Raw genomic sequence first — 18,363 nt, 5'->3', positions numbered from 1 at the left:
CTTTCATCGCACTCGTCAGCCTCGAAATGCATTCTGTTTTAAAATGTTATACCTTCCGTTGCTGTGTGTGTGTGTGTGTGTGTACCTTATTGCGAGTAAATATAATCTGTGTAACTCCTCAGATCGATGTTTTCGATGGACCCAACAGAACTAGACCAAATTAAAGGATGCGAAATGCACATATGTACCTGCGAAGTCCGATTTTTTTAACGGCCAGCAGTCAATTTGAACCACTTTGCTTGGGGAATACATTTGTTTCGCACCAAAGCTCATTTATATTTGTTCGTGCTAATTGAACACGCGATTGTGTCTTTACATTTTCTTTTTACAGAATTAATAAACATGCGATAAAAAGTACATTAGTAGTTTCGCGATAAATTGAATTGTAGAGTATTCCCAGTGCGCCATGTCGCACATGCCAAACCCTTCTGTTTGTGTGTGTGTGTTTTGTTTTTTATCTGTGCCCATGGCGCTGGCTTAGTCCTCCTCAGAGAGATTTGTGTTTCGCTTTTACTTTTTTGCATTTGTCTTATCCCTTAATGCCACTGCTCGGCAGCGTAGTTAAGCTCAGCCGGAACACTTACCTAGATAAATCAATAACGTTGCAATATATTTTTGCAAATGGAGCACATGCTTTGTGTCTGCTCAACGCTCGTCCCGTCTTCTTCGCTTCATTTGCCGTTTGGGTGCATACGAGTCAGTCATCCGTTGGCTCATTCATTCACTCACCGAATCACTGAATGAATGCATTCAAAATCATTTCAATAACTCCGCTGCTCGCTGCTCGCTGCTCGCTGCTCGCTCTTTAAGTCCTTGTGCAGCTTGTCCTGCTTAATCCTTTCTAATTGGAAATCGCTTTGGGTGGCGATGTGTGTGTCGCATGGAAGGATGAAGATGTCTCTGGATGGAAATGCTGTGGAAATGTGCTGCTCAATTCGGTTGATTCTTTTACCCATAAGCTGGCCTTGACAGCACTCGAAATGTGAATTCGATTTGTAATTTCCCTAATGACAGTCGAACTATGAGCTGAGTGTGATTCTGTATTGGAAACAGCGTATATTCAACATTTAAAGCCATCTTAAAATGGATTCCTTGTGCACATGGCGCGTCGAAGTTGTCTTTAGTAATCTCGATACCGCTTTTCGCCAGACATTTTGGGCAAAACCCTTCCATCGACGTTATTTGCATATTAAAATCAAACCCCGAAAAGTATACAAAAAACTTTTGTTGCCAAAGAAAATAAAAGGCGGCGAAGGCAGGAGCGAAACCGAAAACACAAGCGAAAAATCAATGCCAAGTGCTGTTCAAATTAGCATATCCCCCCGAGTTGTTAAATGTTTTTTTTTTTTCGACTCTTTCTAAATTTATACAAATTTGTACGTTTTTGTTTTTAAATATCCAGCGAGCAGGGTTCAGCAATCGCTCCAGGCGGAAATGCATCTGAACGATATGGCAAAGGATATAGAAAAAACTAAAGTCAACAGAGCGATGGGTAAACTTTTCTGGCCATTGGTCTAGTCGCTATTGTTGTCGCTCGTCGTTATTGACGACTGTCTGGACCCTCGATGGATATATGTATGTTTGGTCTGCGTCGGGGCAAAAGTCAACATCGAGTCCGCGGAGGAGCAAACAATCGCTGACGTACGCTCCAACGCCTCCAAGTAAACCTACAGCTCGTCGTAATGCCCCTTTCTCACTTCCGCTTCTCGCGGATTTCCCCACCTCACTTGTCACTCCTTCTCGTTGGGGCGCTGATATGACGCGTGGCACTTGGCCATTTTTCATCATAATAATCGCTCTTCGTCGCTCCCTTCTCCCAGTTGCCACATTTCCCCTAATTGCTCACAGGACCCATTAGTGCAGGCAGTTTATCAAGGCGGACAGCATCCATCCACGCCTCGTTCGGAGTAGGTGGACTTACTTTTTCGAATCTCCTGCAAAAAGGATAACAAACGTGGGTCCAGAGATATAGTTTTCAATATCCTTCAGGGAAAGCAATAAGCTTTCCTTCAGAGCATATTTTTCACTCAATTAAAAGAAAAGGGCTCATTTCTAAATACTTTCTTTCTAACTTTCAGTTCCCGTGGTTGGCAATTTTACGGACGAGCTGCCGAATGGCGAGAAACAGCCGTCCACATCTGAGTATCCTTTGCAGCGCGATGAAGTCGGACGGGCGATTAGCAGCGGAGGTGAACGCAGCCAGCACACGACCCAAGGTGGGTAGAGTATATTATATCGTCACTACGCAGATATCATTCATCACTGGTACTTCAATCAACTCAATCCCTTACTGCTAAATTGTCTCTTCAGTTACATAAGAATAAATACGAGTTGTTTATTTCAAGTGAAACTATTTTCTGAAAGTTAATGCAAAATCCTTGAAATCTCCTCACCTAGTTATATCTCCAAAGCCCATTGACCACCAGGAACCAGAGACGAGCTTCGTCGGCGTCATAATCACAGTGCTGGCCACAATAATAATGCTGCTGGTGGCATTCATACTGCTGATAGTGGCTCGCAACAAGCACGTGAGGAGCAGGGAGAACGGACTGGATGCCTTCCAGCACAACTTCAACCCGGACACACTTAACGGCAACGGTGTCCTGAAGGTAAGCGCCTAAGCGCCATCCTCCAGTTGCCATTAATGCATTCCGCCAAGCTCGCCGGGTTATGTAACATGCAAAGTGCATAACAACCCTGCTTCCCGCCGGCATCCTCGACTTGGATCCTTGGACCATTCCGGATGCATGTCAGCAGCTTCGGGGCCAACAGGACAGGACAGGACAGCACAGCACAGCATAAAACCCAAAAAATAGATCGGAGCACAAACGCCGACCATATTCCAGAAATCATGATTAAAAACTGTAGTAACCGGGCAGCGGAATGCAAAAAGCGCCCCGGGCAACACATGCGTTTTTTTCACCATCTACTACCCGTTATTTTTTTTTTGTCCCCCAGGTGGTCACAACAATGGATGACAATGAGTCGTCCATTGACAAGAACAGTCTGTACCATGAGCCCTTCAACGCGAACATGTACACCAGTGCGGCGAGTGCTTGCCCCATGAATGACCTGCAGCGTCAGCATGTATCACCCGACTATACAGGTGAGTCGGTCAAAGCACACTGCGAGAAAATTCCAGTACTTGGTGAAGAGTGTGAGGTGGGGCTGTGCCAGAAGAGCTTTCAGAGTGTTTGCATTAAATATTTTTCATCTACTCTTTCTTGAAGAGCTTAAATTCATGCTGTACCTTAAGTTTAAAGTTAAAATTTAAATATATTGTTATTAAAATTTATTCATTGTTATTTGAGACTTCATCGCTGTTTTTGGGCAAATGAGCTTTGCTGGCTCAGCAAAATGAAGTGCGTTAAACCATTAAAACCTGTGTGCTGAGTGTTAGGAGATCCTGATGGCAGATGCACCTATGACAATGATGTGTGGGCACTGGCCCCCAGCCATGGAACTAGTGGTCTCCCAGCTCCCAGCACTTGATGGCACGACACTCCTACTCTTACACCCGATCCCAAACTCAACCCCAATCCAAATCCAACTGCCAATCCCACTGCCCTGCGAAGCGACTGGTACGCCGGCCTGTTGGTGTCGCTCTTGATGAGTTTGATGTTTTGCGTCCTGGCCGTGACAGGACATGCAGATGTTCCTGCGGCACGATAGCAAATGGCAAATGGGGGCAGGACCGAGAACGCAATGCTTAATTTAGCGGACAACATGGATCCGAAAGTTTGGTGGTGCGGAGTTCACAGCGATGTAGCAAAGAAACTGGGAGGGGTTCAAAAAAAAACTGGTTGAAAGAGAGCGTTGTTGGCACCGCAGGACATAATTTTGAATTGCTGAGCCAGGCGGTTTTTTCGGAATATTTTGCAGGGTATGCGTATGCAGGCTGAAAGGAAGGTATTCGAAACAGAAACAATAAAAGTTGTTTATAAATCATGCAGAATTCTATTCCAACCACAATATTTTTTAGGCATAATAAATTTGATCATCACTTTTTATTAACTATTATGATTTCCATTATTATACCACATTTGCTGGTTGTAGATGTAATCATGAAGAGAAATATAACGTCAATGAATTCCTGTTTGTGTTCCCCGCTTATCCCAGCAAAGTCACTGGATTTTCCAGCAAGGGTATTACCAGTTCATCCGGCTAGCAGAATGTTTTGTGTGGCCCTTTTTTGTGTGCGACATGTGCACGGTTTTAATTGCCACACGGACATAAAACTGCAGTTAGAAGTTACGACCTGTGCTCCGTAAATTGTAATGAATTCTGATGCTCCTCTGTTGGCCTGCAGGTGCATCAGGTTACGCATTTTTTGTGGCACGACCATCCAGCTTGGAGTGCTTATGTAAGATGCGCTTATCTGCTTCACATAAGATCGACTGTAATCATGCAGTGCGGATTGTCTAAGGACATTCTCGTAGGGATTCCCTGCCAGGCCCCACCTCATAGCCTGCTCATCCAACTCCCACATCATAACCCACTCATCATAAACGTTTACAGCACGCCTTCCATGCGCTCCAGTCATTTGCCAAAAAGTTTCCTTACGTTGCCTTTGGGTGCATTTTATAACTGGGCAGCAAATATTTGTCATGGCTCCTCGGTGCTCCGTGCTCCCTCCTCCGCTGCGAAATTCCATAGACTGGTATATTAATTTAATTTAGTTGAAATAAATTAAAAAGGCAAAAATGGCTGAGTTGCTGGCTCGACTCGGCACAGTCTCGCGCGATTCCAAATTGAGTGCTTCAAACTTCGGGCCGGCTGCAAAACTTCTTGAACGGGAACAGCTCAACTCGACTCTACTCGAGTCACTCAAATTAAACTATATTTTTGAAGTCAACTGGCAATTTGCACACGACCACAAGGACAGTGAAGCACAGACTTGGGAAAAAAAGGATTTCACGAACTTAATAACTTTGCATGCAAATAAGTATTGCAATAGCACTGAGCAGAAAACGAGAAACGAAAGTCATTTGAAAGCAGGTCGTCCATATTCCACCAGTCAGTCTGACACGCAGTCCCAAATTTACCTTCTTTCTGCAATGAATTTCGTGAATTCTCCTTTATGTTGGCTTCATGAACAGAAAATATCAACAAAAAAGTAAAACGGGATTTAAAAGCACACAGTTTCGCTTTTAAGGATTAACAACTTAGCTTTAATACGCAAATAAACAACTTAGCATTGACCCTTTCAAAAAACGTAACGTGAAAAATCCTCTTTAATGCTAAAGCACATACATAATATTTCAAGCAGCACTTTTTCAAAATTTTTCATAATTTTACAGCTTAAAGCACTATAAAATCAGAGAATACTATTTGTATAAATAAATTTTAAGCGCCAAACGCATTTTTATTTTACAAATGTCTATGCTAGTAGAGTATTTTGAATTTCTACGAGTAAGACCCAACAACTTTAGTGCAACTTCAAAACTAGAGGGTCCTGATTGCTCCGCTACATAGACACTCATATACGTGCACACAATTGTAGATAACACACACAAACACACACACACACGTGCAGACATTCAAAGGACTTGCATACGAAATTCGCTCGTTCGTCGAAAAGTTTTGTCATTAACGTTCGGTGAGTGCCTGCGACTGTCCTTGTGGCTCGACTGTGGCCCAATCTGTCTCCCGTCTTCTGGCTGTTATGTTATTATGTCCTTCTAGATTTTCTGGGCCACAACGAATCCAAAAGGACTCTAAGGCGAAAACAACAAGCCCACATAAACAGTTACCCATTAGAGCTAAACCAACTGCTAAGTAAAATCAGGTTTTTTCGAAAAAGTATTTAATAGATTGGTGCAGCAATCTCCTTTTTAAGAAAATTCAATTGTAAAAAAATCCTAAATCTTAAAACATCAATTTCTTCGGAATATTTTTGTTACAAAACATTACAAAGTAAAATTACTATTACCAAGCCTAATTGTCCAGTCACAACTGATACCAAATTCTGTTTTGGGAAAATCCTGAGAACCTTTTTTTTTGACGGTTATCATAAATTGATTTTGACCCCAAGAGCGCGCTTTTGTTCCACAGTAAAATCATGGGCGTCAAGTTGCAATTAATTTCATTTAGTTTTTAGCCACACGCCGTTTTTCCTATCCCTAAGGTTAAACTTCTCATCTGCCCAAATGCTCCTCCATTGTGCCATCCCGTTTTCCCGCTTTCCACATTCCTTTTTCCTTATGGCTAAATGGGAAAAGTTTGAAGTTGAAGGCAGAAAAGACTTGGACAGAACAAATGAAACCGACGGAAACGCTGGAAACGAAGGAAGACAAAGATTTGTAAAAGCCGAGAAAGGAAACATCCACAAAATGCAAACTATTGCACTTCTTCAGAAAGCTGTACTGAATCATATGCAGAGGGAAGCAAATACTTTGTTTTTATGGCCAGCATGCAGCTGCTTGAACATTTCTTGTCTTCACCAACGCATCAAGTTGTGGTTAACCAAAGCACTGAAACATTTGGGATAAATTCTTTGGAAATTTTTTGATATTAGGTAAATACTTCTATCTGTGTTTGAGAATGAAAAACACACAATTTGTCGTCCACCATTCGACGAAACTCTTAGTAGACTACCAATTTTGTTGTTCAAATCCGAATAGGTACAGATTTCAGGGGCATCTAATTGGAACATTGGATTTTTATAGCACAAAATTAGCACTAACCCGTCTCCGTCTAATTGCAGATGTGCCGGACATTGTGTGCCAGGACTATGCGGTGCCTCACATGCAGCAGCTGCTGCCCAAGCCCCCGCCATGCGGTTCGACATGCGGAACGGCCACGGGTCCTGGACCAGGATCGAGTCCTGAATTCGTTGTTGCCGCAGCCAAAGTGACCGCCAGCGCACGCAACTCTCTTAATGCGGCCCCACTGCCGCTACCTTCGCCGCCCGTGCCACCGCCGCCGGAGAAATATTACGCCGCCACGCCAGTTTGCAGCAAGCCCATGCCCGTGGCGCCACCGGGCTCCCAGAGCAGTGGATCCCTTAGCTCCTCGACCACGGCTGCAACGACGCCCACCAGTGGAGGGGGCGGGGGCGTGGTCAAACCGCATCATTACAATTTGGATATGAGCGCAAATTTCGCCGACATTAACGAGGAGCGGGCCAATTGCCAAGTGCAGGAGTTTCCACGTCAGTCGCTGGTCATCGTCGAGAAACTGGGCTCCGGCGTATTTGGTGAGCTGCATTTGTGCGAAACAAATGTGCTGAAGTAAGTACAGCCAGTGCAGCAAGTGGAATGCCCTTTAACTCGGCACTCCACACACAAGCAACCATTCCACATTGGGATGAGGGCTAATCTTTAGTAAACTGGGCTGGTGCAGAAGTTCAGATCTACCAAACCTAGCTACTAGTCAGTATGGAGTCTTAAAGCTCAAAAATTAGTGGTAGTTACCCGCGTTTATACAACCTTAAAGTCTGAAAAGTCGTTTTGCATCTTAAACAATTTCCCATTGAAAGATAGTCCTCAGCTCATCAATGGGTAACTGATAGTCTATTGTTCTTATTAAATTCAACCAAAAATAGTAAGATAAAGCAATTAAACAGCAGACTTACTTGATTTCTACCGAAACTTTGTTTCTGTGTGTGGTCATTTACTCAGCATCAGTCCGTTTCTCCGTTTCTAGCTGGTAAATGGCGGGTTGACAGGCTTTTGCATCCATCAAACATGTTACAACCGCAAGCCTCTGAATGTATGTATGTATGTATGTATGTATAGATGTAAACATAACCTTCGCTCCCAGCTCTATTATTCTTCCGCAGACTCAACCCCCTTGGATCACTTGAAATATATGCCCATGACTATTGTAATACCCCGACTCAACGTCCATCGTTGGTTTTCATGCGCAAAAATCAATTAGAGTCAAGCTTCGAACAATATCCTGGTGGCAGGCCAATATTCTGCTTCTGGCACATTTTAATACGTTACGTTACGTAACAATTCGATTTGCCAGCTTGCTTTAATAGTTTTGCGGTTGAAAAGCCACAAAACGTATTACGTATACGTAATATTGCCCAGGCAGCAGGCAGAGTTGCCCAGCACTGCGGCGCTTGGCACGCGGAGTGGAGTGTGAGGAAGTCCCTGCAGTGGCTGCAAAACCATCAGAGAAACCTCCGAGACTCAGACAGATGTATGCAAAATAATTAACACACACACACACACAGTCAAAACGACCTGCACACATCCAGACAGATTTTAATATGGAATAGGGCATTTTGCGGGCGGCAGAAGAGAGCATTTTGCGGGCGGCAGAAGAGAGGCAACTTCGAGGGCGTACGCATTGCCGCTCCCGGGGGCCTAACAGTCTGCTAAAATATTAATGGACAGTTGGAGAGACAGTTATCAGACAATAGATAGATTTTATTGTCCTGGACCGCAGGTGAAAATTATAATAGACGTTGAAAATCAAAGCCACAACATTGCGAATGGACGCACCAAAAATTGAACAATTTCTGTGGTATTTGCATAATTCGGCACTGAGCCAAAATTGAATTCTACGCCGGGTGAATGTGCGTGCAGGGGTAGAGACTACTGTAGATATGCATATAGAAAAGCGCAGAGTATTGGTGAGCTCTTTTCGTTTAGCTATTGTATACAATTTTTTAAGAAGGAGCTGCTACGTGTCTGCATTCTTCTTGAGGCTTTAGGTGTTTTTATCATTTATTTGCATTCGTCACTATTTGGGAGCTCTGTTTATAGTTTTTTTACCACCCAAGTTGGAATATTCGTCATTTCCTAGCAATCTAACCGAATCTGCACCCCATCGCAGTGCTACCCTCGTGGCAGTGGCCACCCTGCGACCAGGAGCCAATGACCACCTGCGCAAGGAGTTCCGCAGCAAGGCGAAGCAGCTGGCCCAGCTGAGCGACCCCAATGTGGCCCGGTTGGTGGGTGCTTGCCTGCGGGATGAGCCCATCTGCATTGTGCAGGACTACTCGCACTGCCTGGGCGACTTGAACCAGTTCCTGCAGGAGCACGTGGCCGAGACCAGCGGACTGATGGCCAAGAAGAGTCTTAGGTAAGGACCCTTCGCCCACAAAAAAGAAAAGTGTGCTGGAAAGTGCTTTTCAACTAATGCGTTGTTTCTCCCCCCTTTTTTCTGGGTGCGTTTTATCGTGCTTCCTGTACCGACGCCTTTTGCCGACGCGACACTTCCGGCCTCGTGTTCAATGATAACACCGATCCCAACCAACCAACCAACCAACCAACCAACCATTCAACCAACCAACCAACCCATGGACCAACCACCGAATTGCGCCAACGGATGTGGAAACTTCGTTACTTGGCTCGCTCACCCCACCAACTTTGGCGACGTTGTCGCATTTGAAAACTTTTCAAATTCTCATTTGACGCTGGCATCTTCCGCATCCGCTCTGTATTCCCACCGTGCTCTCCTCCTCCACTCGGAATCGCAATCGCAATCGGAATCGGAATCCTTACACGTCTGCGGCACAGCTTCGGGTGCTTAGTCTACATTGCCACACAAATTGCATCGGGCATGAAGCATTTGGAGCAAATGAATTTCGTTCATCGGGATCTGGCGACAAGGTAAGTGCCAAAGATAAGAATTTCCTTCGATGTGGGGAGCAGGTGTTTTCCCAGCCACCTTCTTGTACTTCAAGCAGACGTGAATTTTTTCATTTAATCTTGAAGTTATTTTGTGTTTATGGGCACAAAGAAAAATACGAAAAATACGAAAAATACTCTAACAAGTGTCGTTGGGCTTCATCAAGAGGTAATGGATTATTTTGTCACAGGCAGACAATGTGCACTTCACGTCGTGTTCCTATTATGTGATTCAAGATACAAATAATTATACTTAATTAAAATGTATTGACTGGCAAAACACAAAACGAAGCTGGTTCGAATTTGCCAGCTTCGAGTGCAAATCCGCTGAGTATCAAATGTAATGCAATACTTGTTACCCAGAAGGCAAGCGTGTTTTTGCAGACACCATTAACTTTTCGCCCCTGGGAGAAGTCGGGCTAAAAGCACAGGTTTTTAACTCGATATCCACGAATTCATATTGTATGATCTTTGGAGGCCCCCCTGAATGGCTCTCAAGTTGCTTTAATGGAATTATTCGACTCTGCCTAGTCGCCGACTCCAATGATTTATAGGTACACCGGGCAAAGAGGCTAGGTGTATATGTATATGCATTTATATGGACTGGTAATTCAATATATCGAGCTACCCACAAGCATTGTGTGCGCCTCCTCGCATAGAATGTAATCAATTAAAATTAATTTGCTAATGAAAATGTCAACGAGGAGCCGGCAACGAAGGACCGACAGGCAATAGCCCCCTGTCATGTATTTGCGAATATTTTTCTCCCTGGCTCTCGTTCGCTTTTTTGCTCTCATCCCATCCTATATATTATGGAAAATGTTGTTATAGCAGCCAGCCAGGAGCAAGGAGCACTGCTCGTCCTCCAATTTCGTTTCAGTCATAACAAATCAATAGATATGTACACATAGCGACTACCTGGCACCGCAGCTCACCTTTCCTCCAGCCGCTCGAGAAAATGCTCCTTTGAAATCCAATAAGAAAAGTGTGCTATTTCGGGGCACGCAATTGTCAGACTTGGCCGCAAGTCCGCCCTTTTGATGGCACAACAATAAAATTAGATATAAATGCTGGATAAGTAAAGCAATATGCCATTTGACAGCAATTGGCATTGGAAGCGGCCAACGTGACGGATGAGCAATGTCCATTTTATTTCGCTTTCTAAGAATGTCCTTCTCTTGTTATTGCCATCCATATTTTTCCGTACGCTTTAGGAACAAGAAAGCTCAAGTTTCGGTGTTATTAATATATTCTTATGTTTCATATATTATTAAAAATATTTTTTATTCGAATATGAATATTTTGCCATGTGAAGAGTCATATCATTTATAGTATGCATTTATTGGCCGCTGCTCGCCACAGTTTTCACACAATTTGAAAGTTTTTGTCGGACATTTGGAAAATGTCGATGGTTGCAGCATCCTTGTGCAAACTGCAATGCAGCAAACTTTTGTCCCCGTGTGTATTGTCCCGTCCCGCCACATCATCAGCTGAGTTTGCTGGCCCAGAGCTCGCATCAGTTAAGTAAATAACATTTTTTGCACTCTTAGTCACGTTTCTAATCATTTTTATTTGGTAACTGTTTGGAAAATGTTTGCACAACGCGGGTGGAGCGGATGGGGCAAGCAGACTATCGGCAGGACTCTGGCTCAGTTTCCTTGCCACAAGCCACTCATACACATGCACATGCACACAAGTATACACGCATACATACGTACTCGGCGCACACACTAACAATATTTGTTGAAATGAGCTTTGGCACTAATATCGTTTATTAGCTTGGCACTTTAGTGTTTAAATGCTGAAAAATTGTTCGAGATAGTCCTTGGGTGGCACTGCTAGAAGGACGTTGAAGGACTGTAAAGGACTGTAAAGGATAATGGGAGTGGGTGGCCTGGGCTTTGCTCAGCTAACGTTGAGTTTAATTTGAAATTAGTTGAACGCTGGCCGTTTTTTGCTTTCTCTGCAGAATCTAGCACTTTCCGCCACCACACACACGTAATGCCCCACTCCCCGTTTTCCTATCTCCATGTAATGGGTCGTGGGTCCTTTCGAAATGAGTTCAGATTGACTACAATCTGGCGGACTGGCACTTGGACAATATTAGGGTCACAAAAGCTCTAGTCGTTCCAGTGTTAAATGGTAAAATCGGGTAAAAAAAAAAAACAAATTATTACGTTGTTAATCTATGCTTAATTATATTTAAAACTTCAGACCAGTCAACGTAATAATACCTTGTTATTTGGAAAATTTCGATATCCTGTCTTTTTTAAAAATATTTGCTCTGTTAGTGAAACGATAGTTTATAAATGTTTCTATGCTGAGAAAACTATTAAGTAGAATATAAATATTTCTGCCTTATACTTTGGATAACCAATAATTTTTTGAACCAAGCTAAGAAGATAACTTTAACTTCGGCGGTCCATTTCATTTGACTGCCCGTTGGGAAATGACCGGTTTTCGACACCTTTTTCGCACATAAATTTTAATAACACCTGCCGGGAGACCCGAGTGGTCTGCCATGTAAATCGTACTCCCATGGCCGTGTACAGCATACAGTTTACGACATATATGTAAGTTATTTTATGTGGTGGGTGTTTGCTATACAAAACAATTCCCGAACGTAGCGACACGACACACCAAGAGCTCCTGCTGCAATTGGCAAACAAGTCAAGGCTGAAAGCGGCGAATGAAACAAATACACACACACACACTCACACACACACAGGAGGTCCTGGTAAAGGGAAGGGAGTGGAAGGGGGGGGGGATGGCGGTACCCCATTGGGAAGCCCTATGTGGCGCTCATTTTGTGTCAACTACGCGACGTAAATGGAAAAAAAGGCTAGCATGAGGAGGAGGGGAAGGAGGGGCAGGAGGAGCAGGAGGAGGACTCGATGTCCCAAACTAGTTGATAATCTATGAAGCAGGAGTGGCGCGCTGCAGTCAATAAACTATAAAATATGCAATGTTTGAAATATTTTGCATACAACTACGCTCGTATGCCACACCATGTACGTATATCAGAATGTTATGTGATGTTTCTCTGTGTGTGTGTGTGTGTGCTGTTTTTTCAGCGAAAATATTTTATGCATGCAGGTGAATTGATTCAATGGGCTGCCAACTTGGGGCAATGCAACGCGATCCCAACCAAACACCAGCACCCAAAGGAAATTAGCTTGACAGGAAATTCCACAATACCCAGCAAAAAGCAGCCAAGCCCCCACAGAGGCAACCAACCACCTAGCCACCCAAAACCACCAAAAACCACCCAAGCCCACCCACCTGAATGCCACTGCCACTGCGACTGCAGAATGCACGTTGACATTTCCCCACTCATCCCGATTTTCATATTACATTTGGTTGAGCTTAAATGACGAATATGTTTGGCAAGCCGCCGCACAGTGGGCCTTGTAGAGCAAACAATAGCCGTAAACCACAAAACATACACTACTACAAATTTGCATTTACGATAAAAATATATATGGTTCATATGTAAACCTTGAAAATTAATTTCAAGAAACCGCACAGGAATGGTTTCTAAATTATATATTAACAAATATCTAAATCTCTGAAAACATATGAGTAACTGCACTACAACTGGACCCACTGTGCGACGCCTGTGCCCGGAATTTCCACATTAATCTCATTTCCACCCACCACCCACTGATGTGAACAGAGCAAGACCATAACAATATATGTATACATAAGGGTATACCTTGCAGTTAAAGCTTTCATGTGCACAGTAATAACATATTATTCAATTTAAGTATTATGCAGAATTAATTTAATGTTTTTAAAATAAAATATGAAATAATTTACTGTTCAGAGAAGTTATTATTCGTTATTTCTTATATATGTAGATGCATAGTACTTTCTACCCATAAGTACACATAATACACATAAGCACGATATGTTTTACTTTCCAGGCAAAATTTCGTAGATTTAACTAGAGGAAACTCTCAAAAAATCAGCCTGAAAATGCAAAGATTCGCTAGATTCAGAGCTTTCTGCTTGCAGTGCGCCTTAAATTTGAGGACGCATTTCCTTTGCCAACGCAGCGGCGCAGAAACTTAATTTTTCTTAAACTACCTAGCTCGTTGTTTCTGTTGACTTGTGTTCTTGCAATGGCAGTGCAAAGTTTACCATTCGCGAAAACTTTGGCCATTTTATTGCTGCTTATTTGCTGGTTCGCTGCGCCAGACGACTACGACAAAACCAATCATCCGCTCCCTTCGCCGCCGCCTCTTTGGGATGTCAAAATTTTAATAAAGTCGGGTATGCCACATTGGCCGACTGCCATTTACTTGGCTCCGCATCCACATCCTCATTCTCATCTTCGTCCTTGGCTCATCCTGATCCTGGGCGGTGTCATGCATTTTTGTTGCAAAAATACCGACCACCGCACCGACGTTTTTCATTTTATCGAGCGTCCTGTTTATGAACTCCGCGAACTAAGCGGGCACTTAAATTGTCTTTACGCCTTGGGGGCTCGTCTTTTGCTCCTTAAGACGTTGTCCTTTGACAAAACCTCCTTCTGAGCCCCTTTTTTTGGTTGCGTTCTTTAGCCAATGTCTCGGGGTTTGGGTTTCCCAGAATTACATCCTTTTGGGAGCGGAATTTTTGTTCAAATTTAGTTTATGCCGGTCTGGTTCGCTTATTTTACTGATTGCACTTTTAGCCTCTGTTTCCTTTGGGAAATTAAAATATACTTAGCAAAGCATTAACCTCTGAAAAAGCGAATTGACCTTTGTTGCAGAAAATTTTAAGAATTCAACAAATAAGCTGCGTAACAAACATTGTGCTTAAATAAATAAACGATTCGAAAATTCAGTATTCATTTTTCAAAGACTGAAATCCGTCCTGGTTTTACCTGTTTTTTATCACTACGATCACTAGAGTCGAGTCCGTATGGACAGCGAAATAAAGCACCATCACGATTCAGTAATTTTAATCACTTGACTGCTAACCAACTTGTAAATTCAAATAAACATAAAGCAGGGCATCAATATTAGGTGTCCTTTTTTCCATTGGCCAACACACCTTCTTCAGGGTAACTCTGCTCGGTTTTCTCGTCCCGTGTGGACTTATACCAAATTACAGACAAGATCCCAAGGATGAGTCCCAGGATGATTCCCAGGATGGCAACGCCAGCTAGGAAGCCGATGAAGTGGACATCCCATAGTAGGTAGCCGAGAAAATCAATGATCGGCTGGACCACGTGGACACAGACAATTTCAATGGGGTTGGGAATCATGTTAGTATTTGTGATCTGGGTAGTATTGTGATACGTTAGCTAATAGTTACTTGGAAAGTAAAGAACTTTCTGAGCCTTGACAACTCTGCCATGGCTATAGATGTCTGCTCCACTTCAAAGGGCACATTTGAAAGAGCAGGCGTGTGGAGCAGCTCAGATCAAAAATTTCCAGTAATCAATATGGAGTATCAGCAGTATCTAAGCAAACAGTTGACCCTCTTCCACAACCATCTACTCTTCGACTATGGAGTACTGATCAAGGCGGCCACTTGCATTGCCTTCGGCGCCGTGTGCGGCTTGATAATGAGCCTGATCACATTCCTGGTCTACAAGGCAGCAATTGGCCTAGGAGTCAAGCCGAGGGCATGTGACGACGAGGATAAATACGATGATCTCGACCTGGACGTGCACATGAAGTATGGGTATGACCGGATGCTGTCCCAGTGCCAGGAGCTTAGTGATTGGCTTGTGAGAACACAGTAACTGAGACGAGGGACATCGCCTGAGGGGCCATGCGATTCGCCTTCTTTGTGCATGAGCCCCAATCAAAGTATCCCGATGCCACTTAGACCGTCTCGAGTGCGCAGAGTGAATTTTTCAGATACTGTTACAACAGTGGCAGTATCGAATATTCTCTCAGTCGTTGTCGAAGTCATTAGCATAATGTTTCTCGACACTTTCAGGGCCTTAAATTGAATTCAGCATGCACCGCAGGCCGCCATTTATGCAAGCTTATTTCTATAGACGAAGGCCCGAGGTTCAAATATTTAATAAACCAAACCGTTTCTGACTGAAAAATTCCCTTTTTTTCGTGTTGATTTTACTCAAACAGCTGGAAGCTGTTTTTCCCAATTTAATTTAACATTTTGCCTGTTGCTTTTAGAAGACCTTCTGTACTCTCAAGCGCTTAAAGGTCATTCACTTGTTTCATAAAAATTTGGTTTTAAATCAGAAATCCAAGTCTGCATGTTTGTAAAGTGAACGCTTAAGGTTTTTTGTTTAATTTTTTGTTTACTCCAAAAATCAATATTTTTTATGTCCCTACGAATTTAGTTTGACCATTGCTTAGTTTATTGCAGCTATTTCTTCTGCAAGACTGCCTACATAAATAATAAACTAAAATAGCAAAAATTCAAGCAATCACCAGCCACGCACGATTCTTACTGTTGAGTTTTTTGATAAATGGTAAACGTGGGACGACGTTGCAAGCAGGTGAAATATTCAATTTTAGATACTTTTTGCCAGTAAATTGAATTTATTTTACAACCCCGCGTCAACCAGCCAAACGACGAGCAACCCCTCACCGCAGACGATAAATAATAATCGATTTGACTTTGGTTAGAGTTTGCTCACAGTGGGGGGGCCATGCTGTACACAGAAAAAAATATTTAAAAATTAAAATATTAAATTAAATTGATACATAGCATTAGATTCTATTACTTTGGAGGTATAGTTAAAATATAATGACATGCATTTATTATTAATCCAATGAATTCTAAATTGGTGGGATCATAATAAATCATTCTTGCGGTATGAATCAAATTAAATTGTTTTGTTAGATTCATATATATTCACTTGATAAATTAGGTACAATTTTTTATTGTGTAGAAATTGAGAAAGCGACAGCACTGCGGAAAGCCGAGCAGCTCTCAATTCTTTTTAGGCGCATCGATTTTTTCCCAGCCCCTTCGGTTTGCCCTCGAAACTCAGGCTCTTAAATTTATGCGAATTTGAATTTGATATGGTTGTTTTCGCAACGTCAGCCATGCAAATGCCTTGATAAGAGTGTGTGTGTGTGTGTGTGTGAGCCAGGCTTTGCCACTTTTTAGTGTAAAATTAATTTGCTATAATTCATCAATGGCGACGAGGAAGGCAAAGGATTATTTTGCATAAAAAAAAAACGACAGCACTTGTCGATTTTGCAAAGTTGGCTTTCGTTCGCAGCTCGAGGCACTTCACTATGTGCGATGAATGGTTAAATGTGTGTAACTGACGCACGTTATGTAATTTATGGCTGGCCATTTATTTTATTGGGCTTAATGTGGGCGCAGTTGTTATGGCCGATGCCATTTGAAAGGTGCAAAGGTCCTGGGTCATGCGGATTGGGAGGCGGGTTGAGTAATTGGATTATCTGGAGGGGTGCACTTGAAGCGCCGAATGTCATTACGAACTGGTTGACTAGTTATATAAGGGATTAATATTAATACTGTGCATTACTTGCCGGAGTATGCTGTACTAATAATATTATACTGTGAAGAAACGACAAAAGGTATGCGTGAGTTGTTCCAAATCCCTCAAAAGTTTAACTTTAAATTGATGATTATCTAGCTCGAAAGTAATAAGGCATAAAGCTGAAATTACCCCACTGAATAAGAATGGGATCAAGTGAAACAGCCGATGAGCTGAACTGGCTGGTCATAAATTTGAGGTGGAAGTCGGCTAAGTTGTCATAGCTTTTGCGACCAGCGACAGATGGGGAATGATTTATATTTATTATTATTGGCGGTGAATTTTAAATCGAAGGTCCCGCAAATGTTGTGCAGAAATTACGAGTGAGCTGTCCGCTGTCCTTTGGCAGTCGAAAAGTGGACTCCTGCCGTCATGGCCCCAAAAAGTGCGCTACACATTTTGTAAGCTGCTTTCGATGGCATTGGCGGCAGCTGCTTTTGTCATTATTAATAACTGTTAATTATTCACCATTATAGCTGTGCCTGCCGAGCACGTTCGCTGCCTTTTGAAGGCAAACTTGTTTGCTCTGTCCCCTCTCCCTCTTTCTCTCCTTCTAGCTCTGCCACATCTTGCCTCCCTGTCTAGCCTTCACTGCCGCCCCAGTAATTCCCTTTTCATATTGTTTGGCATCGTACTTTATGTGTTCTTGCTCCTTAGTTAACGCCCGCCGATGTCTAGCTAGTCTTTGCTCTATTCCAACAACTAACCATCTCTGTCTTGCTCTTGGCCATATTTACATGTTATTAAAAACTTTTGCCCAGCTGCCCATTGCTGCTGGCAATGGTGGCCAAAAAAAAAAACAAAAAAAAAAATATTATTTTAAGAGGGCATGAAAACGAAAAGAAACTTTTCTATTTTGCCTCGACTCAAGTTATTGAAAATTCATGAATAATTGACATTTATTGCAGTTGGCACAAATGATGGTCGATAACGGGCAAACTGGGGCTTATGGCGGCAAGCAGTGGGCGGTGGGCGGTGGGCTGAATTAGGGGCGAAAATAGGGGCGGAATGGGGCGTGGTCGTCCGCTTGTCAGCTCTAGGTGGCCTGCACATTTATAGACATAAATATTAAAGTAGCTTACGTACTTAATTGTAAATTATGCATTCAATTAGTTATGCCAGACTGCCCTCAAATGATATTTCCAGTCGGGTTCAATGTGAGATAGAGCGAGATTGCAAATTTTCTGGGAAAGAGACGCCTGCTGAAAGTTCAATTAAATTTCATTTATTCCCCATTGTGCTCCTCTGAGTTGGGCTTCCAATAGTTACAGCTGCAGGAAAATGCTTTGGTTA

At 42.8% G+C, this 18,363-nt stretch overlaps 3 protein-coding genes across 4 annotated transcripts in view; 2 read left to right on the top strand and 1 right to left on the bottom strand.

Moving 5' to 3' along the window:
- LOC120456656 (discoidin domain-containing receptor 2) overlaps nucleotides 1–18,363 on the top strand; it is a 72,679-nt gene that overhangs the window by 42,777 nt on the left and 11,539 nt on the right. For both annotated transcript variants that reach the window (XM_039643599.1, XM_039643590.2), the window contains exons 9-14: nucleotides 2,079–2,216; nucleotides 2,398–2,609; nucleotides 2,959–3,106; nucleotides 6,707–7,232; nucleotides 8,791–9,039; nucleotides 9,477–9,569. In XM_039643599.1, the coding sequence (XP_039499533.1) occupies nucleotides 2,079–2,216; nucleotides 2,398–2,609; nucleotides 2,959–3,106; nucleotides 6,707–7,232; nucleotides 8,791–9,039; nucleotides 9,477–9,569 (1,366 nt within the window). The remainder of the gene's footprint in view (nucleotides 1–2,078; nucleotides 2,217–2,397; nucleotides 2,610–2,958; nucleotides 3,107–6,706; nucleotides 7,233–8,790; nucleotides 9,040–9,476; nucleotides 9,570–18,363) is intronic.
- On the bottom strand, nucleotides 14,519–14,841 carry LOC120456687. The gene has a single exon (XM_039643652.2). The coding sequence runs from the start codon at nucleotides 14,839–14,841 to the stop codon at nucleotides 14,596–14,598; it is 246 nt and encodes an 81-aa protein (XP_039499586.1). The 3' UTR covers nucleotides 14,519–14,595.
- On the top strand, nucleotides 14,909–15,639 carry LOC120456678. Its single transcript, XM_039643639.2, has one exon. The coding sequence runs from the start codon at nucleotides 14,932–14,934 to the stop codon at nucleotides 15,322–15,324; it is 393 nt and encodes a 130-aa protein (XP_039499573.1). The 5' UTR covers nucleotides 14,909–14,931; the 3' UTR covers nucleotides 15,325–15,639.

Source organism: Drosophila santomea, chromosome 2L (genome assembly GCF_016746245.2).
Source record: "Drosophila santomea strain STO CAGO 1482 chromosome 2L, Prin_Dsan_1.1, whole genome shotgun sequence".
Lineage (NCBI taxonomy): Eukaryota > Metazoa > Arthropoda > Insecta > Diptera > Drosophilidae > Drosophila > Drosophila santomea.
This window is presented reverse-complemented; position numbering and strand designations above follow the sequence as displayed.